Raw genomic sequence first — 25,717 nt, 5'->3', positions numbered from 1 at the left:
AAGTAATATCTCTGCTTTTCAATATACTAGCTAGGTTGGTCATAACTTTTCTTCCAAGGAGTAAGTGTCTTTTAATTTCATGGCTGCAATCACCATCTACAGTGATTTTGGAGCCCCTCAAAATAAAGTCTGACCCTGTTTCCACTGTTTCCCCATCTATTTCCCATGAAGTGATGGGACCAGATGCCATGATCTTCGTTTTCTGAATGTTGAGTTTTAGGCCAATTTTTTCACTTTCATCAAGAGGCTTTTTAGTTCCTCTTCACTTTCTGCCATAAGGGTGGTGTCATCTGCATGTCTGAGGTTATTGATATTTCTCCTGGCAATCTTGATTTCAGCTTGTGCTTCTTCCAGCCCAGCGTTTCTCATGATGTACTCTGCATTGAAGTTAAATAAGCAGGGTAACAATATACAGCCTTGATGTACTCCTTTCCCTATTTGGAACCAGTCTGTTATTCCATGTCCAGTTCTAACTGTTGCCTCCTGACCTGCATACAGGTTTCTCAAGAGGCGGGTCAGGTGCTCTGGTATTCCCACCTCTTTCAGATTTTTCCACAGTTTATTGTGATCCATACAGTCAAAGTCTTTGGCATAGTCAATAAGGCAGAAATAGATGTTTTTTCTGGAACCCTCTTGCTTTTTCGATGATCCAGCAGATGTCGGCAATTTGATCTCTGGTTCCTCTGCCTTTTCTAAAACCAGCTTGAACATCTAGAAGTTCACAGTTCACGTACTGCTGAAGCCTGGTTTGGAGAATTTTGAGCATTACTTTACTAGTGTTGCTGCTGCTGCTGCTGCTAAGTCGCTTCAGTCGTGTCCGACTCTGTGCGACCCCAGAGACGGCAGCCCACCAGGCTCCCCCATCCCTGGGATTCTCCAGGCAAGAACACTGGAGTGGGTTGCCATTTCCTTCTCCAACGCATGAACATGAAAAGTGAAAGTGAGTCTCTCAGTCGTGTCCGACCCTCAGCGACCCCATGCACTGCAGTCTTCCAGGCTCCTCCGTCCAGGGGATTTTCCAGGCAAGAGTACTGGAGTGGGGTGCCATTGCCTTCTCCGAAGATCGCACAGTCTCAGAGAAAAAAAAAAAGTTGGGAGGAAGAGTGCTACGGAAAGGTTTGAGTAGGCAAAGGAGGGTGCCTGTCCCCTTTAAGATGGCCCCGCCCTTCACGTCCCGCCCCCAGGGCACCGCCCACTCGGAAAGGATTCGGCCCAAGCCCCGTCGCCTGCCGTATCCAGCCCTCCCCGGCTCGCCCAGGCCCCGCCCTCCGCGGAGGAGTGCTGTCACGTGAGCCGGGCTGCGGCGCCCAGCTCCGCGCCGTCATGGTGGCCCCGATGTATGGCTCCCCGGGCGGCCGCCTGGCCCGGGCAGTGACGCGGGCGCTGGCGCTGGCCCTGGTGCTGGCCCTGCTGGTCGGGCTGTTCCTGAGCGGCCTGACCGGCGCGATCCCGACCCCGAGGGGCCAACGGGGGCGGGGGATGCCGGTTCCGCCCGCCTCCCGCTGCCGCTCGCTGCTCCTGGACCCCGAGACGGGCCAGCTGAGCCTGGTGGATGGCCGCCACCCTGACGCCGTAGCCTGGGCCAACCTTACCAACGCCATCCGCGAGACCGGGTAAGGGTTGGCCGGATCTCGCGCGGGCCGGCCGGGGGAGGGAGTTGCGTGGGCGCCGGGCCTCGCCGGCCCCTAGGACCGGCCTCTTGCCGGTGACAGAGTCCCATCCTTGTCTCCCTGCGGGCCAGTTTCCCTCCTCCGAGGCTGCAGCGCCGTGGTTGGGTGGGGCCAGTGCAGCCTCCCTCAGCTCACCGGGGCCAGTCTGCCTTCTGCCAGGGATGAGAGGACCTCTGTTTCCCTGGCGACACAGTAATCCCCACATAGGCCAGCGCTTTCCTCCTCCAACCCCCGTCTCACTCCCAGGGACCGGAGGGATAGTACTACCTCTCTAGGAGAAATTCTCACTTCCTTCGTTGTAGATTACCCTGTGGGTGCCAGCCCCACCTGCCTCCTTTCTGGAACCAGAGCAGTAGAACTGAGCTTGGATTCCAGGCCAGTCTGAAAACAGAGAGTCCCCGAATTCACAAAGACCCAGATGGTATCCTTGCTTGGCTTCTGCTCCCCGCTTCCCTCGTCTCTCCTGGTCCAGGGGAAAGTCGCTTGTCCAGATGCTCAGTATGGAGCCAAGGACTCCATCTTTGGCAGTCATCGTCACTGTCCTTGTCACTGGGCTCTGGGCTGTCATTCTGATGTCTGGCTCTTACCTAACTCCTCTGCCTGTCTGGGCTCTCATTTCCCCATCTTGTGGCTTGGAATTTGAGGATATGCTCTGCCTGGGAAGTTGGGCGGTGCCTTTCTCAGGCCTTGTACCAGGGCTTGTGCCCATTCATTCATTCACTCACTCACCTGGTGTGCTTGGCCATGGGGACACAGAGTTGAGGGGCCCCCCATTCAGTGGGGGAAACTGTGAGGAGGGAAAATCCTGGAAGTGGGGGAACATCTGCCTCCTAGGCTTGTCAGCGTGGCCCAGGCCCAGGACCCAGGCTGTGTGGAGGGTCTTAGGGAACCCTGTATGTCCCTAAGGACACTGTCCCATCCTGGACTCATCCAGTTTGCTGGCATGCATTCATTCCTGCAGGTGTTGGGGAGACACAGGACACTGAGGACACCCCAGTTCTGGGGCTTTGTGGCACTTGGGAGGGTGTTAGACAGATAGACCTGAGATCGTGGGAAGAGGTTTTACTGCAGACACAGGAGCTGAGTGGGGCTAATCTGGGAGGGGTTCCAGGGAGAGGAAGCCACAGGGTGGGCTGGCATCCACAAAGGAAACCAGAACTCTGTGAGATCTGACTCTAGAATCTGGTGACCCAGTCTCTGCTGACTCATATATTTTTGGCTCTGCTTAGCAGAGCTAATTGGAGAAGGAAGGCAATGGCACCCCACTCCAGTGCTCTTGCCTGGAAAATCCCATGGACGAAGGAGCCTGGTAGGCTGCAGTCTATGGGGTCGCAAAGAGTCGGACATGACTGAGCGACTTCACTTTGACTTTTCACTCATGCACTGGAGAAAGAAATGGCAGCCCACTCCAGCGTTCTTGCCTGGAGAATCCCAGGGACAGGGGAGCCTGGTGGGCTGCTGTGTATGGGATTGCACAGAGTCGGACACGACTGAAGTGACTTAGCAGCAGGAGAGCTAACGGAGAAGGCACCGGCACCCCACTCCAGTACTCTTGCCTGGAAAATCCCATGGATGGAGGAGCCTGATAGGCTGTAGTCCATGGGGTCGCAAAGAGTGGGACAGGACTGAGCAACTTCACTTTCACTTTTCACTTTCATGCATTGGAGAAGGAAATGGCAACCCACTCCAGTGTTCTTGCTTGGAGAATCCCAGGGACGGAGGAGCCTGCTAGGCTGCTGTCTGTGGGGTAGCATTGAGTTGGACACGACTGAAGTGACTTAGCAGCAGCAGAGCTAAGAGAGCATGACAGTCTTTGCCTGGATATCAGCTGGGAGAAGGCGCAGAGGTAAGGCTCAACATGGGAGAGGGGCTTTGGCCCCAGCAGTTCCCCACTGGGCTGTGTTGCTGTTACGGAAAACAGAAAAGTGGGGAGAGGGCTCCCACGATTGTGCTGGATGGAAAGTTCTTCCAGGCTCAGCTCTGGTGCTGTGTGACTTGGGCAAATCACTTCACCTCTCTGAGCCTGTTTCCTCCCTTGAAGGTGGGGTTCGAAGGAAAATTCAGGGGGATCACAGAGTATCTCTGTTTATTTACTAAAGGAAGGAGTGAATGAAAGAGAAAAGAAATGGGTGTCTTCTGCTCCTGTTTTACAGCTGGGGAAACTGAGAAGTGGAGCCTGGTCTCTTCTACACTCCCTGCTCTCACTTCACTGATCCAGCATCTTTTCTGTCCACGCTGTCCCTGTCTTTCTGGGTCTGACAGCATTTGGGACTATGATGGAGGGAAAACTGCATGGGAAGCCCCCATTTTATAAGCTAGAAAACTGAAGCCCTCAGACACCCTCTTTTTTTGGGGGGGGAGGCTGCGCTCTGCAGCTTGTCGGATCTCAGTTCCTGGACCAAGGATTGAATCCAGGCTGTGGAAGTGAAAGCACCGAATCTTAACCACTAGACCACCAGGGAATTCCTCCCAAAGACACTCTCTTGAGAACTCAGGAGTGAGATGTAAGAAAGACAGCTGGGGTATCCAAGCAACTGAACCTCTGATCTGGGGTCGACTGACTTGTCTCAATTTTTGGAGAGTGGAAGTCATGATTTGACTCTTCTGTTCGCCTAGAATTGACATCTTTCCCTCCTCTCTGTCCCTGAGTTTTCACCAGATCCTGGAATTTTCAGGATAACTTATGTGGTCCCTTCACCCATAATCTCTCCTCTTTCAGTTGTGCTGTATCTGACTGGACTGACAGTCCCCATGAAGCCTGAAACATTTAGGGCTTGACACTTGGCGGATCAGAGATGCCCCCAGAGGCAGCGCCTGCCCCAGCCTGGCTCTGGCCTTGGTCCTGGGGAGGCTGACCCCCTCCAACCCTACCTTTTCTGACCTGATCCCCCCCAACCAGCTGTTGGATCTGAATTGCCTTCAAGTTGAGAGAGGAAGTAAATACCAATAAGAGGGAATTAACCTAATAGGAAGCTGGGAAACAACCCAGATCTACCACCCAACAAGCAGAAACACAGCCTAGTAAAATGGCTAATTATCACCCAACTCTTTTTAAAAAATTTTTATTGAAGTATAGTTGATTTACAATGTTGTGTTTTAAGTATATAGCAAATTGAATCCATTATACATATACATATATCCACTCTTTTTTTTTTCTTAAGATTCTTTTCCCATATAGGCCTTTAAAGAGTATTGAATAGAGTTCCTTGTGCTTTACAGCAGGTTCTTATTAGTTATCCAACTGTTTCTGTGAAAAGTCACAAAAGATCAACTTTACCTGTAAATGGAAAAGGAGTGATAGACACAGATAAGGCAGGACATCCCACATAGTAGAGGACGTCCAGGGCACACTATACGCTGAAACAGCAGTGATGGGGAAGGGAGATTTGTGACCTGCTCGTGTCCTGGGCTTCCCTGGTAGCTCAGTGGTAAAGAATCCGTTTGCCAATGCAGGAGACATGGGTTCAATCCCTGGGTTGGGAAGGTCCCCTGGAGGAGGAAATGACAACCCACTCCAGTATTCTTGCTTGGGAAATCATGGACAGAAGAGCCTGGTGGGGTGCAGTCCATGGGTTGCAAAAGAGTCAGACACGACTGGGCAGCTGAGCATGCGCACATGCTCATTTCACAAGAATGGTCTGGCTCTTCTCAAATGTGGCCTCTTCATTAAACCCTGGCGTCATCTCAGACGTATTTGTGGCCCCTGACATAAAATCACAGCGTGGGCCATAGACTTTCCGGAAAAAAAAAAATTGAGGAAATAGATGCAGCGCAGCTGACTTTTATTTTTGTCAAACAAGTGCATTAGAAACAAACCAGAACAATATTTATCGATCTCTTCCCTTTTCATCTTCTAAAGTGATCAGCTGTTTTAGAACCAAACAAGCAGGAAGGCCATGATCTCTGAATCAAGAATAGTCTAATGGGAACATTTTTCTTTAGAAACACTCTCTTCTCAGTAGTTTGCTTTCTGTTGTTGTTGTGTTTTTGGTTTTTTGTCCAGGAACTGGGATAGTATCTCAAACTTGTCAGCCAGCATGGCAGTGAGGGATTCCAGAAGTCATTTGCTAATGTCCAAACCTTCCCATTTTACAGATGGGAAAACTGAGGCTGAAAAAGTATGAAGGTTTGGTTTGCAGCAAGGTTTCAGGTTTAACAGTAGAGAGATCTAGGTTCAGATCTTTACCTGGACACTTACTACAGGTGATCAAGAGCAGCTCACTCACTTTCGTGGTGAGAATGGTGACAGCCTTGCAAGGTTCTGGAAAAGAGTCATTTGATAAGGGCTTAAGGTCTGAAGCAACAGAGGGATCCTCAGAGATCAGCCTCAGGGGCTTCAGCACCGAAATCCTCTCTGAATGAAGGTCTTTCCAAGGTGTTCTGGAAAGATAGGCTGAAACCCACCTGACCAGGTTTTTTGAGGACTCCGGTGAAGTAAATAAACTTCACCATCCAAATGGAATCACCCTGGTTGCCCTTTGGAATAAGGCAGCCCAGGGAGGAATGCAGGAGGCACTGTAATGAGGCACTGTCTCGACTGATTCCTTGTTTACAGTACCGTGGCCTCGCTGGGAGTGGATTATTACTGTCCACTCATTCTTTTCCTTTTCATCCAGCTTGAAAGAGTCACGCTGCATTCTTTTATATTTTTGTACTTAATTATTAGGTTAATAGTTAATAGTACTTAACTGTTCTGGGCTTCCCAGGTGGCGCTAGTGGTAAGGAATCCACCTGCCAGTGCGGGAGATGCAAGAGATGTGGGTTTGATCCCTGGACTGGGAAGATCCCCTGGAGAAGGAAATGGCAACCCGCTCCAGTATTGCCTGTAAAGTGCTATGGAGAGGGGTGCCTGGTGGACTAGAGTCCATGGGGTTGCAAACAGTCGGACATGACTGAGCACACACTTAACTATTCATGGTAAAAAAATTCTAGCAGTTTAGAAAGGTGAGATGGGATGTGGAAGATAAACTGTGCCCCCATTCTTTCTTTTTATATATGAAACCACTGTGAGTTCTTTCTTCCAGAATTTTCTGTGCCTAACAGGCCTAAACATATATACATACATGTGTGTGTACTGGTGTGTGTCTCTGTGTGTGTGTGTAACATGTGTGTGTACTGGTGTGTGTCTCTCTCTGTGTGTAACGTGTGTATACTGGTGTGTGTCTCTCTGTGTGTGTAACGGGTATGTGTACTGGTGTGTGTCTGTGTGTGTAACGTGTGTGTGTAACATGTGTGTGTACTGGTGTGTGTCTCTCTGTGTGTGTAATGTGTGTGTACTGGTGTGTGTCTCTCTGTGTGTGTAATGTGTGTGTACTGGTGTGTGTCTCTGTGTGTAACGTGTGTGTGTACTGGTGTGTGTCTCTCTGTGTGTGTAACATGTGTGTGTACTGGTGTGTGTGTGTGTGTAACGTGTATGTGTACTGGTGTGTGTCTCTGTGTGTGTGTAACGTGTGTGTACTGGTGTGTGTCTCTGTGTGTACTGGTGTGTGTCTCTGTATGTAACATGTATGTGTACTGGTGTGTCTCTCTCTGTGTAACGTGTGTATGTACTGGTGTGTGTGTCTCTCTGTGTGTAACATGTGTGTGTACTTGTGTGTGTCTGTGTAACATGTGTGTGTACTTGTGTGCGTCTCTCTGTGTGTAACGTGTGTGTACTTGTGTGTGTAACGTGTGTGTACTGGTGTGTGTCTCTCTGTGTGTGTAACGTGTATGTGTACTGGTGTGTGTCTCTCTGTGTGTGTAACATGTGTGTGTACTGGTGTGTGTCTCTGTGTGTGTAACGTGTATGTGTACTGGTGTGTGTCTCTGTGTAACATGTGTGTGTACTGGTGTGTCTCTGTGTGTGTGTGTAACATGTGTGTGTACTGGTGTGTGTCTCTGTGTGTGTAACGTGTATGTGTACTGGTGTGTCTCTGTGTGTGTGTAACGTGTGTGTACTGGTGTGTGTCTCTGTGTGTGTAACGTGTGTGTGTACTGGTGTGTGTCTCTCTGTGTGTGTAATGTGTGTGTGTACTGGTGTGTGTGTCTCTATGTGTGTAACGTGTGTGTACTGGTGTGTGTCTCTGTGTGTGTAACATGTGTGTGTACTGGTGTGTGTCTCTCTGTGTGTAACATGTGTGTGTACTTGTGTGTGTCTCTGTGTGTAACATGTGTGTGTACTTGTGTGTGTCTCTGTGTGTAATGTGTGTGTACTGGTGTGTGTCTCTGTGTGTGTGTAATGCTTTTGAACATGAGGTAATCCTGAATCCACCATTTGTCCTTCTCTAATCCTGTAGTGTCTGACACCTCCTTACACACGGCAGCCTGTCATGAGGTTCCCTACGCCCACTGCATCTGTGGGTAGGTTATTGTGTTAGGCCCCTAACACCAGATGTTTCGAGAAGGTCCAGGTTTCTCCAGCTCTACTCAGAAATGCCAGGGATTTCCCTGGTGGTCCAGTGGCTAAGACTCTGAGCTTCTACTGCAGAGGGCACGGGTTCTGTCCCTGATTGGGGAACTAAGATCCTGCAAGCCAAGCAGTACAGCCAGAAGAAAAAAAAAAAGGGTTGCTGTGAACAAGGACCCTCCTACGCCTCCATAAGGGCTGTGAGAGTCCGGGCCACAGGGTGGGTTCTCGCCACTGCCTGAGTCCGCAGACTCGGCACCATGGCCTTAACTGAGCCTGCTCCCCGCCAGAGAGCTCTTAAGGAGGGGCTCTCTGGAGGAAGGCCACTGACCTTTCAGTTATCACCAAGACTTAGCATCTGAACAGCTTTTTTGGTTTTAGGTAATTTGTATACATTCTCTCTTGATTCCCTATGATTTTTTTTTTTTTGTGGGGGGGGGTCATAAGTAAATCTACATACTGGGCTCTGTTTGAGGTTTCTTCCCACCACCAAATCTACTAGAGTTCTCTTCTGGCACCTGCCATGACAACACTCTGAAGTGGGAGTCACTTTGCCCATTTTACAGGTGAGAAAACCGAGGCCCAGGGAGGGCAATTTGCCCAAAGGTACACAGTCAGTAACAGACAGACCTGGGGATTCAAAGTCACCCTGAGGGAGCCACAAGCCTAGGCTCTCTTTGTTTTCTGCTTTCCTTGAAATTTCCTTGAAATTTCCTTGAAATTTCTGCTTTCTTCTAGGCTCTTGTGTTTTCCTGTCCTTAGCTGTGATTCTATGTGAGCCATGACCTGGAAGTCCATGGCTGTCATATTCCTTTGGTAAGAACTGACCCCTTCACCTTTAAGGACTAAACAGTTGCCCACAAAACTCAGTTACGTTAGAGACTCAGAGCACATGCTCTGCACTGCTAGTCTCAGCTCCTTCACTTACTTGCTGTGTGACTTTGGGCAAGTGGCTTCACCTCTCTGAGCCTCGGGTCCCACAGCTGTACATGTTCGAAGAATTTAGAGCGAAAAGTAAACATGTGATGTGCTTAGCACTGGGAGTTGTTTCCACTGTGTCGGGGCCCCATCACACGTCCCCACAGCTCCATTTTATCTTGCGGCTCAATTTCTTTGCTTTGGAACTTCCAGAGCTTGCACTTCTTTCTTTTACTTTCCCTCTCCTCCCTCTGACTCCCTTCTTCCTGCAAGCTCCTACTTAAACTTCAAAACCCGGAGCAACTATCACCTCTTCTGAGAAGCCTTCCTAGATTTTACTCAGTAGCAGCAGGAGTGTACCTCCTCAGGGGATCCTTTTCTCATCACAGCAGTTGCATTCATTCTCGTATGCCCTTTATGTCCAGCTCCCATAGGTGGTCCCAGAAGCTTGATTGGCGAAACTTTGGGGTGTGAGTGTTCGATAGTCGTTATCTCTGCTGTATCTTCTCTAGGGCAGAGCTGTTCTTGTCCTGGAGCTCTTTGGTGGCTTTGTAGCCAATTCTCCATGGGACAGCCCTGGCTCAGCCTGGCTCTCCTGTCATGTAACTTCTTCAAGGTTTCACCGGTGTCTTCTGTCGCCCTCATTTTCTTAAAAGAAATTACCTTCACAAATGTTTTCCTTAGTTACAGAAGTCACCTGGGTGAATATTTCTCTGTCCTTGGAGCAAGGATGAAATCCAGAACCATAAAGGAAAGATAGGACAAAGCTGAAAACCACTCCATGGCAAAAAAAAGGAAAAACCTATTAAAATACAGGCATTTTCCATATCAGTGACAAGCCAGTGGGCTAATATGTATAGAGAGAATTTCACCAAATGAGACGTCTACACGCTGCAAGTAGAGAAAGCCCACCGCAGCAACGAGACCCAGTGATGCCAAAAATAAATAAATGCATTTTAAAAATTAAAAAGATATGGAAATGACTAGAACAGTGCCTGGCGCAGAGGAAACCCTCACTAGGGAGCGGCTGGTATTATGGGGGCGGGGCGGGAAGCAAGGGTTAGTTCAGCTCTGTTTGTCAGCATCTGTTAAAAATAAAAGTCCGAGTATCCTTTGACCCAGCAATTCTGTTTTTAGGGACTCAGCCTGAGACGTGCATGGAGACAGACCGACAGACATCCATGTGAATGGCAGTTCGCCACTGAGTTGTCATCTGTGGTTTAAAGCTGCAGACAGCCGCAAGCCGAGCTGAGCGCCCCTTTCACACTTGCCCCCTCGCTGACCAGGTGTCCCCCTCTCCTACCTCTGCAGGTGGGCCTTTCTGGAGCTGCACACGAACGGCCGCTTCAATGACAGCCTGCAGGCCTACGCCGCGGGCGTGGTGGAGGCAGCTGTGTCCGAGGAGGTAAGGGCCTGGTCGGTCGGGCAACCTGGGACTCCCCCCACCCCAGCAAGCGTGTTCCCTAGAGAGCTTCGGAGGGGTCTGAGATGTGTGTAGGGGGCTCTCCCCCACCCCCAACCTTCCATCCAGTTGGGAAGAAAAGGCTCACCTGTTTTTGTTAAACATTTACTCTGGGTACTCCTTGATACATGTGAAAACACAACGCGTTTTCAAGTTACAAAGCTTAATAATAAAATAAACGCCCAAACTAAACCCTAGAATGTTGCTGCTGCTACTGCTGCTGCTAAGTCACTTCAGTTTTGTCCGACTCTGTGCGACCCCATAGACTGCAGCCCACCAGGCTCCCCCGTCCCTGGGATTTTCCAGGCAAGAACACTGGAGTGGGTTGCCATTTCCTTCTCCAATGCATGAAAGTGAAAAGTGAAAGTGAAGTCGCTCAGTCGTGTCCGACTCTTGGCGACCCCATGGACTGCAGCCTACCAGGCTCCTCCATCCATGGGATTCTCCAGGCAAGAGTACTGGAGTGGGGTGCCATTGCCTTCTCTGCCCTGGAATGTTACTAATATTAATTGAAATCCCCTTCTCAACACCATTCCCCTGCCTCCCCTAGCCCAGAGACACACACCAAACTACACGGGGTGGCTGCCGTGCCCATTCCCTTTCATTCCTTCATTCATTTTTATTGAGATAGAATTCACATGCCATAAAATTCACCATTTTAAAATGTGTACACTCCAGTGGTTTTTACTATATTTATAAGGTTGCACGACAACCACCAGTGTCTAATTCCAGAACATTCTCATCACCCCAGGAAGAAACCCCATACCCGTTAGCAGTCACTTCCCTTTCCACCCTTTCACCCAGCCCCTGGCCACCGCTAATCTCCTTTCTGTCTCTACGGATTGGCTTATTCTGACAATTCCTATGAGAGAGATCATACAGTATGTGGCCTTGTGTGACTGGCTTCTTTCACTTGTTTTCAAGTTTCCTCCATGTTTTAGTGTGTGTTAGAACTTTATTCCTTTTTATGGCCGAATAATATCGCATCTTAGGGATAGACAGTTTTATTTATCCATTCATCAGTGAGTGGAACGAGTTATTTCCACTCCCTTCCTTGGGTTAAACTGGCTTTACTACATTTGATGAAGCTGTAAACCAGCTTTTGTGTTGCTTTAACTGCCTTGGGGCTGTTTAAAAGCGGTAGTCACACCTTTCAGAAGGCACTGGGAATGGGTGAGGCTGTGGTGTGCCAGCCGTGCTCCCACGGGGTGCGTGGGGGTGTGACACCCCTGCTGGACAGTAAGTCTGCGTTGGCTTGTAGAGCTGAATGCTCATGTCCCGCTCGTGTCCCTTAGGACCCAGCGGCCCCGCTCCTCAGGCGTGTACCCTAGAGGTGACCCGAGGATGCGCATGCGGGGTTCAGAGCAGCCTCCGAGGCAGGAACACTCAAATGCCACCCGCAGGTAGCCCCCGGGCAACCGGCTTGCGGTACCAAACACAGTGCAGGCTGACAGAGCCGTGAAAATGAACGCGCAGCGTGCTGGGTCTGAGACGCATAGTGGTGAGGGGTCAGAGCACGTCACAGGAGACGGGATACGGCCCGACAGCCTTCTGTAAACTCCCGCTCCTCTTTCTGACCCCCAGTTGCAGTTGAGGTGCCCTCCTGGGACCTCGATGTCTGGGGAGAGGTCAGACACTGGGTCAGGCCCTCGTGGTTTGGGGTGCCCAGTGGTAAATGAGGCGTGATTCCATCTCTCATGGTCCTCGTAGCCTGAGCCAGGAACACGGAGGCAAGGCCCAAAGTGGTTCTCACGTGAGGAACCCCAGACACACATGCCAGGCTGTTTGCCCACGTTATCTCCCTGAGCTTGCACACCAGCCCCCCAGGGAGGCTCTGGATCAGCTGGGGTGGTGGAGGCCACTGGGGTCATGTGGGCTCTGGTCCTCCAGCCCGGCCCAGACTAGTTCATGTGGCAGTGGAGGGCAGGGAACTGGCACGAGATTCTCTTGCCAAGTTCACGGTTGTGTCCTCAGTGAGGCAGGACATAGTAGGTGCTCAACAAAATTGGTCATTGGCTGACTAACCACATGTATAGATTGTGGTGAGGACGGGGGTCCTCAGTAGCAAAAGAGGTGTCATCTAGGACAGATGGTGAATGCTGAAGGCTTTCAGAAGAGGGAGGCGGCCAGGGGCATTGGGCCCTGTTGGGAGGGAGTAAGAGCTGGCTGGGTGAGAAGGGCCCTGGGGGACCGAAGCCGGCATGGGCGAAGGTGCAGGGGTGTCCCCACCAGGGCTTCTGGACTCTCTGGAGACCTGGATGGGAGTGGGGCCTCTGAGCCCGAGTGGGGGCCAGGGGGATCCTCAGGGAAGAGAGCAGCCCTGCTGCCCCACCCCTGCCCTCGCCCACCTCACCACCACCCCGCCCCCAGCTCATCTACATGTACTGGATGAACACAGTGGTGAATTACTGCGGCCCCTTCGAATATGAAGTCGGTTACTGCGAGAGGCTCAAGAACTTCCTAGAGGCCAACCTGGAGTGGATGCAGAAGGAGATGGAGCTGAACAATGGCTCTGCTTACTGGCACCAGGTGGGCGCAGCCCCCATGCTCAGAGGGCTGGGGCGGCAGGTTGGGTCAGCTTCAGGGACCTGCTGCCACTGCAGCTGCCCCTGTTCCACTGGCCAACCTGTCTCCCACTCCTATCAGCCAGCCCTGTCTTCCTCCCTCCATCCCCCACCCACCCACACACCCATCTACCTACCCATCTGCCTCCCCGTCCATTCTCACATCTCTCCAATCTTCCCTCCCTCCATGTCCACCCTTCCCTTTCTGCTTCCTACACATCCGTCTCTCCAACCCCCCACCCACCCATCTCTCCATCCACCCACCCACCCCCCCGTCTCTCCATCCACCCCCCCCACCCCCCCATCTCTCCATCCACCCCCTCCACCCACCCACCCGTCTCTCCATCCACACCACCCACCCAGCCACCCCTCTACCTACCCACCCATCCTTCCATCTGTCCATCTGTTTACGCATCCATGCATCTGGTTTGTCCGCCCAGCTCATCTGTCCACCCTCCACAAGCCTGTCCATCTTTCACTTTCTTCTTATTCATCCGTCACCTATCTGCCCGTCTTAGCCCGGTCGTCAAGATCTTCTGTCCACCCACCTTGTTGCTATATCCTGTTTGGTTACCTGTCGCGGTTCATCATCTGCCTGTCTGTCCATCTGCCCTCCCTTCTACCTGTCTAGCCATCTTGCTGACTGACCACCTTCCCTGCTTCATTCCTCATCTTTCTGATCAGAGTCTCAGCACGCATCTGTCTGTCCATCTGTTGATCCATCCCCTCTGCTCTCTCTTGGCTCTTCATAAATCTCACCAGGGGCTGCCCTGTTGTTCCAGGGTGATGCCGCAGCCCATAATGTGGCCTGAGAAGCCCGCGACACCCTTTCCCTCCCCAGCCTCACCGCCTGTCGACCTTGATCTGTGCTCTGGCCTCTGGCCTCCTCCCAGTTCCATGAACAAGATGTTCTGCCTCTTGCCTTGGGGCTTTAGAACGTGCTGTTCCTTCTGCCTGGAACACTCTCCTTCCTCCCCCTCTGTCTGGCGCCCCCGACCACTCCTCACGGCCGCCTGCCCTCTCTGCACGTCCTGGTAGCACTCTTACAAGGCATTCAGTGCCTGTCTCCAGCCAGCCTCGGGCCCCATGAGGACAGGCAAGGACCACATCCGCTTTGTCTGCTGTGCGGGCCCTAGTACCTAGCACAGGGGCTGGCGCATCGTCAGTGCTTTATAAGTGAAGGTTTGCTGCGCACTGACAGATGAGGGAATGAATCCATCCTGTCCTGTCCATCTACTTCAGCACCTGCCTGAGCGTCTGTCCTTCTCTCCACTCTCCCGTCCATCTAGATGATTGCCTTTCTCTCCGTCCTCTTGTTTACTTCAGCAGCCACCATCCATCTATCAGTCCTGCCCGTCCATCCATCTGTCCTTTTGTCCATCTGTCTTACAGATGCTTGCTAAGTGCCTGGTGTGTGTCCAGCCCAGGCCAAGGCCCCATGGGGGACCCAGTGATGTACTCCGTGGTTACAGGACAATGGCAGTGACTGGGGAGAAGTCAGCCACATGAGACCAGTGCCCTGAGCCAGCAGCATAGCCAGTAACGAAACTCAGAACAGGGAGCAGTCCACAGTGGGCCAGGGCAGGCTGGGAGGCTTCCTGGAGGAGGTGGCTTTGAGCTGGGCCCTTATGGGGGGTGATTTGGGGTTAGCACAGAATGGAGACATGCAGTTAGGTGATGGCAGGAGGGTGCTTAGCTTGGAGGGGTGGCTGTGGTTAACCATTGCAGGAGTAGGTGTGGGCGTGGGGGAGAGGCCTCACACTCCCTCTGCCCCCATCCCTTTCCCCCCACCAGGTGCGGCTGACCCTCCTGCAGCTGAAGGGCCTGGAGGACAGCTATGAAGGCAGTGTGGCCTTTCCAACTGGGAAGTTCACCATCAAACCCTTGGGGTTCCTGTAAGTGCCACCCCCAGAGTGCATAGGGCAGGGGAGAGGGCTACGCGCCTTGCAGTCAGACTGGCCTGGGTTCCAGTACCAGCCCTGCCACTTCCTGGCTACATGGCCTTGGACCGGTTGCCAGATCTCCCAGTGCCTCAGCTTCCTCCTCTGTGAAATGGGTACATAATGCAGGTATGGTAGCCCTCCAGCACCCTGGCCCTCCACAGCCTGTTGCAGATCTCTGGGGACCTTGAAGACTTAGAGGTGGCCCTGAATAAGAGCAAGACCAACCATGCTATGGGCTCTGGCTCCTGTTCTGCCCTCATCAAACTGCTGCCTGGCCAGAGTGACCTCCTGGTCGCCCACAACACCTGGCACTCCTACCAGTACATGCTGCGCGTCATGAAGAAGTACTGGTTCCAGTTCAGAGAAGGGCCCCAAGGTGGGTAGACGTGGGTGGACCTCTGTGTGTGGGCATGTCTGTCGGTACACAGTGCGCACAGGGCTAGGAGGTGTGGGTCTTGGCCCTGTATACACTGGGGTCACTGTAAGGCCATGCTAAGAGTTCATGTTATTGTTAACTTGTTTATTTCCTTTTAATTTTTATCTCACAAAGTGTATCATCAGCAAGATACTGCTGCATAACAGATCACCCCAAATTTAAAACGAAGGCTTAAAATAGCCATTTTTTTTTTTACTCACAATGTCTTTGGGTGTCTGTGGGTCAACTGCGTGGTTTTGTTATTCTGAACCAAGCCTCCTGACCTTGGCCAGGCTCACCAGTGCTTCTGTATTCAGCTGGGGTGGGCTGGCTGACCTAGGATGGCCTCATCTGCATGTCTGGGGTTTGCTGTCAGCTGGGATGACGTGACAGCTGGGCTACACAGACATTTGTCCTCCCACAGGCTAGCTCAGACTTGTTCCAGTGACATCTGGGCGGGGAAGTGTGGAAGGCCTCTTGAGGGCCCACTGAAACTGGCACAGCAATCTGGTGCACAAAGCAAGTCAAGTGACCAGTTCAGGTTCCAGAAGTGGGGAAATAGGGACTTCCCTGGTGGCCCAGTGGTTAGACTTCACCTGCCAGTGCAGGGGCTGAGGGTTTGATCCCTGGTCGGGCCCCTGAGATCCCACATGCCTGGAGGCCACAAAACCAGAACATAAACAGCGGAAGCAATATTGTAACAGATTTAATATAGACTTTAACAATGATCTACATCAAAAAGCAATCTTAAAAAAAAAACAACAACCTACGTAAGTCATACACGAATGTTCTAGAAAATTGGAAAACACGGCAAAACGATACACACACAGTAACAGTCATTGGAACACTCGGCAGCCCACAGGGGATCATTTCTGTGAAGATTTAGTTACTTTGTTTTCCTGGACTTTTAAATAAAATGTACCTCATCGTTCATTTGTTTAAACATTTTTTTATACTAGTAATGTGTCAGTGCGATCTCACTGCCACAAATTCCAGCACTAGAGATGGAGAAATACATCTCCCTTGATGCCCTCCTCCCATATTCCAGACCTCTCCTAAGAGGACAGCGCTGATGCCATTATGGTTTGGATCCATCTAGATTTGGGGGGATGCATTTATATGTGTGCATCTATGGACCTTCTAAAAATGAATAGACTTGAGACTGTCCTCGTGGTCCAATGGCTAAGACTCTGTGCTCCCAGTGCAGTGGGCCCAGGTTCAGTCCCTGGTGGGGGAACTAGGTCTTACTTACATACCACAATAGGGAGTCGTTGATCAGAGAGGACCAGCTCCCAGTTAGAAGACAGGTAAGATTTTTAAAGTCTTCTTCCCCTGAAGCACACCGTGGTGACTGTGGTTAACAACACAGTATTGTATACTTGAAACCTGCCAAGACAGCAGACCTTAAGTGTTTTCACCACACACACAACAAGGGTAGCTGTGTGAAGTGATGGGCGTGTAAATTAGGTGATGGTGGCCATCCTTTCACGGTGTCTACATCTGTCCCAACATCACCGAGTGCAATCTTAAGCACAATTTTTATTTGTCCTTGGTGAAGCAGGGGATAACCACCCCCCCAAAAAAAACAGAGTGTGTACTCTGAGACTTCTGGGTATTTGCTCTCTGAATTATCTTTTTTTGTGGTAGATTTTTGCAATAACAAAGGAAAGCCAAAAAAGGTATAATAATTAAAAAATTATGTATCCATTTTGCTACTAGCTTTTATACCAATGGCCTGGTTTGCTAACTCTCAGAAAGAATGGAGTGGGGGGCTTCCTCTGATGCCCCCGAGTCTTGTTGGGTGGCGGTGCGGGGGTCCCCATATGGACTTGTCTGACCAGCCCCCACACCGCCCCCTTTCCGGCTCACTCTTGCCCTTGCAGTGGAATCCGCCCGGGCTCCTGGCAACAAGGTGATCTTCTCATCCTACCCTGGTACCATTTTCTCCTGTGATGACTTCTACATCCTTGGCAGTGGGCTGGTGAGTCATCTTCTGTGTTACCTTTCTCCTCCCCCGGGCAGCTTCTCACCTGGCAGCTCGGGTGCAGCAGGTGGACAGTCCCCACCCCCAACCCCGGGGTGAGTCCGTCCTCCACCAGGGGGTGCTCTCAGAAAATGGAGATCCCAGGCCCCAGACCCTGTGGTTGACCAGGACCTCTGCATTGTCACCCAGCTCTTGGGAAATTGTTGGTCTGGGCCCTTTAAAAGTATCCTTTGCCCCAGTGACCTTGTTTTGTGTTTACATATTTAGGAAAAGCCATTTCTCTCTCCACTGTGACTCTGCTGTTTCTTGTTCTGCTTTTCCTCTTGTTTTTCACAAAGCCCCCTCTAAACCTGGCCGGGTTCTCTGCATAAGTGTTGTTTATTCCAGCGTGTTGTTTTTAATCCGTTTTCCTGGCTGGGTGCCAGACTCTCAGAAATCTGTTCCTGGCACCCCTGGTGGATTTCAGCAAGCCCTGTGGTCACCAGGGCAACACTGCAGAGGAGGAAAAAACATCCCTTAAAAAGCAGACTAGATGCAGAAGACACCAGTTCCTGGGGAGGGGGATGGAAGGCCTTTTTTGTTTCTATTAGTCTATGAGAGGAGCAGGGCATTTAGTCCCCTTAGATGTGGGAACAAGCCTGAGAGGGGCCAGGCAGTGGGTGAGGGGGCCCCCTTGCTGTGGTCTGGGGCTGGGAAAGCAGGAGTGAAGCCTGGGGAAGGACAGTGGATCCTTGCAGGATTGATCCCGGTTTGATTCTGTTACCTGGAAAGTGTCCAAATGGGAAATTTACCTTCTATTGGGGTTCTTAACTGTTTCTGTGCCACGGGCTCCTTTGGCCGTCTGGGGAGCTGTTGAATCCCTTCTTAGAATAATACTTTTAAATGCATAAACCAATATACAGGGTGATAAAGGAGACCAATTACATTGTCATGCGTTTATTGAAATAGTATTTAAGTAAGCTTTTAATATACAGGCATACCTCGTTTTACTGCACTCTGCAGATACTGTGATTTTTACAAATTGAAGGTTGTTAACAACCCTGCACGTCGATCAACACCGTTTTCCCACCAGCATTCGTTCGTTTTGTATCTCTGTGTCACATTTTGGTAGTTCTCGCGATATTTTTCATTTTTTCATTATTATTGTATTTGTTACGGTGGTCTGTGATCAGTGGTCTTTAATATGACTATTGTAATCATTTTTTTGTTTGTATTGTTTTTGTCTTTTCTGTTTTAAAATTAAGATATGTACATTGTTTTTTAAGATAATACTGTTGCACATTTATACTAGACTTTAGATTAGATAGTATAGATGAGATAGCATTTGTTCAGTTTGTACCTCTGTGTCACATGTTGGTTATCCTTGCAACAGTTTTATTTTTTTCACTGTTATTATTTTCATTGCAGTGATCTATGATCAGTGATCTTCAGTGTGCCTGTTGTAATCAGTTTGGTATTTTTTTCGTTTCAATTTTTAAATTAGGGTATGCACATTGTTTTTTAAGAAATGATACTATTGCACATTTATAGTAGATTTACAGTAGATTGCACACTTAGAGTAAATTATATAGATTATAGTATAGTGGAAAGGCTTCCCAGGTGGCTCAGTGGTAAAGAATCCACTTGCCGATGCAAGAGACACAAGTTCAGTCCCTGGGTCAAGAAGATCCTCTGGAGAAGCGCATGGCAACCCACTCCAGTATCCTTACCTGGACAGAGGAGCCTGGCAGGCTGCAGTCCATGGGGTCACAAAGAGTTGGACTCGACTGAGCAACTGAGCACACACACACACACACACACACACACACACACACACACACACGGTATGGTGGAGTTGGACTTGACTGAGCAACTGAGCACACACACACACACACACACACACGGTATGGTGGAGTTGGACTTGACTGAGCAACTGAGCGCACACACACACGCGCGTGCGCACACACACACACGGTAGGGTGGAAACAACTTCTTTATGAGCTGGGAAATAAAAATTCATGTGACTTGCTTCCTTTCAATATTTGCTTCCTTACGGTGGTCTGAGACAGAGCCTGCAGTGTCTCTGGGGTCTGCCGGTAGGTGCTGCTTTATTAGCATGTTAAATAAGAAACTGGTTGCAGGTGGGCCGCTTGCCATAATTTGGAAGGCACAAGGAGCATAAACGATCTGAGTTGTGTGCAGTCCTGTCGCATGTGGGAAAACATCCATGACCTCTGTTGGTGACCGTCTCAAGTACCGCTAATAACATTGGCGTGTCACCCACGTTAGCAGTGGAAGATGCTGCGTTTCAGTTTGATGGTAGTGCAAATAAAGGTGTTCTGATTCCGCACCCACGTCTGTAGACTCCCTAAATACTGCTTCTGAGGCCAGTTTTTTTTTTTTAAAAAAGAAGAACTAGTCAACAGTTCGGAGCCACGAATGGTGCAACAGCGCTGCCGCTAAGTGGCAGCATGCTCCAGCAGTGAGTCAGGCGACCCTTCAGTGCAGCGGCCCCTGGTCTCTCCCGCAGGTGACCCTGGAGACCACCATCGGCAACAGGAACCCGGCCCTGTGGAAGTATGTGCAGCCCAAGGGCTGCGTGCTGGAGTGGATGCGCAACGTTGTGGCCAATCGCCTGGCCTTGGACGGGGACTCCTGGGCCGACATCTTCAAGAGGTTCAACAGTGGCACGTGAGTGGGCACCGAGGCTCCCCCACCCAACATCCCTACTAATACTCAGGACCCCGGGGGCGCCTGACGTGGCACCAGGGCCACAGACCCCACCCTCTTTGCAGAGTCCTCTTGTTTCATATGTGGGGAAATGGAGGCACAGGGAAGGAAAGGGTTTACCTCTCTCTCACAGGCTCCTCCACCTGGGGAAGGCTCCCAGAGAAAGGCCAGGAGGAAACGTGGAACTTGAGAGCTCTGGGGATAGTGGGGAGGGCCGTCCGAGGAGGTGGACATGGGTGGATGGGGACCCTGTGAGCCAGAGACACCAGAACTGAATTGGACAGGGTCTTAGGATGTTGGGCAGAAGAATTAACCTTTGTTCCAATAAGTACTAGGGAGCCACAGACTTCTCCTCTGGAGAAGGTAAGCAGCATGATGAGAGGAGAGTGTGAGAACAGCTGGGCGAGCCACGGTGTCCAGGTGATGGTTGAATGGCTGGACATGCCCCGAGCACCCTGGCTGCGTGATTCCTGGCTGTGTGTGGCCCACAGCAGGCGGCTGGGGCAGCAGCCCCGGGTCTGTTCAGCTCTCCCTCCTGGGGTCTGGCAGGTACAACAACCAGTGGATGATCGTGGACTACAAGGCGTTCGTCCCTGGCGGGCCCAGCCCTGGGAGAAGGGTGCTCACTGTCCTGGAGCAGATCCCGTGAGTACCCAGAAAGGGGTAGGGCACCCCAGCAGAGGGAGCCACCTTGGCGGGGGCCCGGAGGCCGCTGAATGTGTGTGGGAGGGGAGACCTCAGGAAGGTGAGCCTGGAGGAGAAGGCAGCCACAGATTGGGCTCAAGATTTGGGACATAATCTACCCGCGGGCAGTGGGGAGCCTTCGGGTGTCCTTGAGCACAGCAGTGCCTGCGGGAGCCCTCTCTCTCACCATTTGCACCCCGTTTCTCTTCCTGGTTGCAGGGGCATGGTGGTGGTGGCTGACAGGACCTCGGAGCTCTACCAGAAGACCTACTGGGCCAGCTACAACATCCCGTATGCCCTGCTTCCTGGTATTCCCCTCCCTTTGCTCAGCTCTCCATGCAGAGGAGGGGTCCTTCCCTGGTGATTCTTTCGCTCCACCAAGCAACCCACCCTGGGACTTCTCTGGCGATTCAGTGGATTAAGACTCCATGCTTCTATTGTGTGGGGTATGGGTTCAGTCCCCTGGTTGGGGAACTAAGATCCCGCAAGCCATGTGGTGTAGCCAGCGGGGGGAAAAAAGAAAAGAAAAAGTAAAATTCTTTCAAAAAAAGGAAGAAACCCACCCCACACCCCTCTTCACCAGGAAAGCCCTGACAGTTTGGGGGTATAGTTGTGAGGTGGGCATCTGTAGGGCCTCCCAGGCTGCACCCGCCGCAGGGTGGTGGGGAGTGGCTTGCCTCAGGTGCCGACCCCTGCCGTGGGCCCCCAGCCGGAGCTGCTTTAACCGGCTGCACAACCAGCACCCCTTACCCCTCACGGTGCTTTTCCTAGATTATTTCCTTTGATCTGTACAACTACCGCATGTGGTAACCATGGCTCCGATGAAACTAAAGTTCCCAAGGATCCATAGCTGGTCAGTAGTGAGGTCAAAATTTGAACCCCACATCTCTTGGAGCCCAGACCTTTTACTTGGCCACCCCACGAGACCTCCGAGCAGCACAAGCAAAAGACGTGATTATTGTCATCCTGACCGTCAGGGTTGTTGGTGTTCGTGTCCTGGCACGACTGCCCTCTCTGCCTCCCAGGCCGTGGCCGGGTAAAGTCAGCGGGGGTTGTGAGTGACCATCCTTGTCCCCTGCAGGTCCTTTGAGTCTGTGTTCAATGCCAGCGGGCTGCCGGCCCTGGTGGCCCGCTACGGGGCCTGGTTCTCCTACGACGGGAGCCCCCGGGCCCAGATCTTCCGACGGAACCACTCGCTGGTGCACGACCTGGACTCCATGATGCGGCTTATGAGGTGCGAGGGGGCGACTGGGAGCCCAGAATCGTGTGGCGGAGCTTTATAGTAACTCATTTTCGCCTCCCGACAAGCCAGGGGTCAGCAGAGGGTGATGCGTCCGTGACAGCAGGACTGAGGCGTCAGCAGGACCTTGGACAGCCAAGGGCACAGAACGTGCCCCCGTGGTTCTCGGGGAGCACGCTCTCCCTCAGGGGATGCAGAGATCCATCCCGTACTCACAGTGATGTTGACGTGTAACAAGCACTGTCTGAACCCCAGGAAATGATGTGAAGGGTCAAAGCGGGGCCTCTAGCCTGGCCTGGAGTGGGGGCCCAGAGGGTTACCAGGAGCAAGGGATGGCAGAGCCGAGGGCTGAGTGATGGGTGTGGAGTGACCAGCCAAGGCGGGTGGGTGACGGAAGCCCAGGTGGCACATTGAACGCAGGCAGCTGGGTTAGGGGGCTGCCGCTTGGAGTCCGGTCTCCCCTCCCAGCACAACTGGTGTTTCCTCTCCTTCCATGTCCAGGTACAACGACTTCTTGCACGACCCTCTGTCACTGTGCAAAGCTTGCACCCCCAAGCCCAATGGGGAGAACGCCATCTCGGCCCGCTCTGACCTCAACCCTGCCAATGGCTCCTACCCCTTCCAGGCTCTGCACCAGCGCTCCCACGGGGGCATCGACGTGAAGGTGCCAGGCTCGGGCAGCTTGGGTGGGGTGGTCAGAGTTGGGGGGAGCCGCAGGGCTTCCTGGGTTGGGATGACTTAGCCACCTGCCCTCCCCGCACCTGCAGGTGACCAGCACGGCCCTGGCCAAGGCCCTGCGCCTCCTGGCAGTCAGCGGCCCCACGTGGGACCAGCTGCCTCCATTCCAGTGGAGCACCTCGCCCTTCAGCGGCATGCTGCACATGGGCCAGCCTGACCTCTGGAAGTTCTCGCCCATCGAGGTCTCTTGGGACTGAGGCTCTGTCTCTGCTATGCTGCCTTCTGCCCTCGCTGACCCCAGCGGGGACCACCCGACTGGCTGCCACCCTGCCCTCCCGCCTGCCTCCTCTGCAGGGGAGGGTGCATCATTGCCCTGCTGTGCCCGGATGTGGACCTGGGGCAGGGCCGGGTTCATTCTTGTCTGGGCGGCCTCCAGGGTGGGGAATGGAACCCCAGGGGGCGCGGGACTGTTTCCCCTGCCTGGGTGATGCAATCCCCATTTCCCTCTGCGTCTCTCTCCTGCTTTTTTCGCTACCATCCTTGGGACCCAGGACCTGGTCCTGGGCCCCCAGTGGGGCCAGCAGGAGAGGCCCCAGTGCCTACATCCCAGCCCTGTTCTGCCCGTGGCTCTGGAGCTTTGGCTCCAGGTCAGTGTCACTCCTCCCATCCCCATCCCAGCCCGTCCGCTCCCTGGGGTTTCTCCTCCTGGAGGACAGAAACTGGAAACCCTACAAAAAACCAAAGTTTCTGGCTACCTGTGGCAGGAGAGGCCTGAGCATCCTGCTCTCCTCAGGGCCAAGCAGGAGTGTCAGTCCCTTGGCTCCAGCTTCGTGGCCCCCGCCCCCCAGTGCCGGCCTGCCTTGGCCTCCGGGCAGGGCCCACAGGCCCCCTGCTACCGGAACTGCACCGCAGGCTGTGCTGCCATTAAACGAGAGAGGCCGAGGCCCCTGTGCTGTGCTTCTTGGGGCGGCGGGGACGGCGGGTCGGCATCGCGTCCTTTCTCTTCTCAGGTTTGAGTTCCGACCATTCACCCGTGTACCCTCCTGTTCATCCTTCTGTGTATCTATCTGTACAGACACTCACCTGCCAACCCACTCACCCCTCGTCCGTCCGCACGGTTATCCATCCGTTCGTCCGTCCAGCTTCCACGTATCCATCCATCCACATACCCATCTGTCATTCAGCTACCCGTCTGTCTACCCATGCATCCATCCACCCATATCTGTCCATCTACCTAGTCATGTGCTTATTAAACACGTACTTTGTTCTGGGTCCCGTTGTAGGGCTCTGTTAACCACCAAGTCCTACCCCCACCTTCCCGAGTCCTACCAGGGGTGGTGGTGGGGGAAGACAGATCAGTGCGACAGAGTCCCTCCCCATCTGATCTTACCCAGAGCCTCCACTGGAGACAAGACTGTGCCATGCCTGGGGAGAGGAAAGCACATAGCCCTGGAGTCAGAGGCCTGGGTTCGAATCCTGTCTCCAGCTCTTACTAGTTACGGTACTTAACTTCTCTGTGCCTGCATTACCTCAACTGTTAAATAGGTAATGACGTGAGCAGCATTTCCCTGTGTGTGTGTGTCTGTGTGTGTGTGCGCACATGCACGCGCATGCTTGGAGGAGGGTGAGATTCACTGCAGTGGTGGTTGTGACATTGCCCACGTGGGGCCTTACACACTCAACATTCATTCATTAGCAAGAATTTATCACGTATTTAAAACATGCCAGGCACTGTTACAAGGTCCTGGAGATACCTCATAACAGGTACCAAAACAAAAAAATCCCATGATGTGTGTGTGTGATGTTGGTAAATGCTCTGGAAAAACTAAAGCACAGTTGAGGGGTGGGAGTGGGTTTGCTATATATATGTAGATGTGTAATTTTTTTCGGGGGCACATTGCTTGCACTCGCAGCTTGTGAGATCTTAGTTCCCCAAACAGGGATTGAAAATATGCCCTCTGTATTAGAAACACGTGGAGTCCAAAACACTGGACTACCAGGAAATTCAGCTTTTTAAAGTCCCACATATAGGTAGAAGCTGGAAAAACTATTCTGGGCAGGTTTCTCTGAACGGACTGAGATTTTAGACTCTATCCCTCCAGGAACAATTCTGGGGCCAGTCAGCTGGTGATCCCCCATCCCTGCCTGCCCTTTGCTGATTCCTATCTCCTGGATTTTTTTTTTAATACTTTTAATTTTGTATTGGGGTATTGCTGATTACAAACAGTGCTGTGATAGTTTCTGGTGAGCAGTGAAGGTACTCAGCCATACACGTGTATCCATCCTCCCCCAAACTCCCGTCCCACCCAGGCTGCCACGTGACGCTGAGCAGAGTTCCCTGTGCTGTACAGGAGGACCTTGTTGGTTATCATTTTAAATATAGCAGTGTGTGCATGTCCATGCCCCACAAATTCCCTAACTGTCCCTTCCCCCGCATCCTTCCCGTCTCCTGGATTTCAGGTACATGTGCTGTCTCTCCCGGCTGGAAATCAGCCTGTAGCCCTGTCACTAGGGTGGGTTTTCCCTGAGGTCTGACGGTACCTGCTCTTTGTCAAGGTGGGGGTGGGGGCTTCCCCTCTGCAAGCCCATGTGGATCTGTGTGGTAACCCGAGGGGTTAGGGCGGTTCTCAAACCTGGGGCTCCAAGTGTCCCAGGGGCTGCTATAAGTGGTGCCGGGGTGTTGAGGGTGCTCCCTCCGGGACCAAGGCAGCCCCGGCGGTTCCTCTTCTGTCTGGTTTATAGACTGGCTTCAGTATGTGCTGTCCTTGAAGACAGGGTTTTGTGTTTGAGAGGATTGGCTTGACGTGGACCAGAGCTTAGTGTCCATCATCGGTTCACACCCCGCCCCTCCCCGCCCCCCACAGGGGCTTCCCAGGTGGCGCTAGTGGTATAAAGAACTTGCCTGCCAATGCAGGTGACATAAGAGACACAAGTTCGATCCCTGGGTTGGAAAGATCCCCTGGAGGAGAAAAAGGCAACCCACACAGGTATTCTTGCCTGGGAAATCCCATGGACACAGGAATCTGGCAGGCGTCCATGGGGTTGCACAGAGTTAGACACGATTG

At 52.2% G+C, this 25,717-nt stretch overlaps 1 protein-coding gene across 1 annotated transcript; it reads left to right on the top strand.

Moving 5' to 3' along the window:
* The first annotated feature begins 1,273 nt into the window (after positions 1–1,273).
* Positions 1,274–23,595, top strand: PLBD2 (phospholipase B domain containing 2). Its single transcript, XM_027956558.2, has 12 exons — positions 1,274–1,613; positions 10,285–10,378; positions 12,806–12,964; positions 14,794–14,894; positions 15,104–15,318; positions 17,241–17,338; positions 19,851–20,011; positions 20,600–20,695; positions 20,954–21,025; positions 21,816–21,968; positions 22,476–22,638; positions 22,742–23,595. The coding sequence occupies exons 1-12, from the start codon at positions 1,324–1,326 to the stop codon at positions 22,907–22,909; spliced, it is 1,770 nt and encodes a 589-aa protein (XP_027812359.2). The 5' UTR covers positions 1,274–1,323; the 3' UTR covers positions 22,910–23,595.
* The last annotated feature ends 2,122 nt before the right edge of the window (positions 23,596–25,717 follow it).

The sequence above is a fragment of the Ovis aries genome, chromosome 17 (assembly GCF_016772045.2).
Source record: "Ovis aries strain OAR_USU_Benz2616 breed Rambouillet chromosome 17, ARS-UI_Ramb_v3.0, whole genome shotgun sequence".
In the NCBI taxonomy this organism is placed as follows: domain Eukaryota; kingdom Metazoa; phylum Chordata; class Mammalia; order Artiodactyla; family Bovidae; genus Ovis; species Ovis aries.
The sequence above is the reverse complement of the archived record's forward strand: the minus strand, read 5'-3'. Positions and strand labels throughout refer to the sequence as shown.

Bases quoted from the DNA above. Each gene is read 5' to 3' on its own strand.
- PLBD2 (XM_027956558.2), top strand. From the start codon at position 1,324: ATGGTGGCCCCGATGTATGGCTCCCCGGGCGGCCGCCTGGCCCGGGCA. The intron at 12,965-14,793 runs GTGGGCGCAGCC...TCCCCCCACCAG, and splicing joins GCTCTGCTTACTGGCACCAG to GTGCGGCTGACCCTCCTGCA. The intron at 17,339-19,850 runs GTGAGTCATCTT...TCTCTCCCGCAG, and splicing joins ACATCCTTGGCAGTGGGCTG to GTGACCCTGGAGACCACCAT.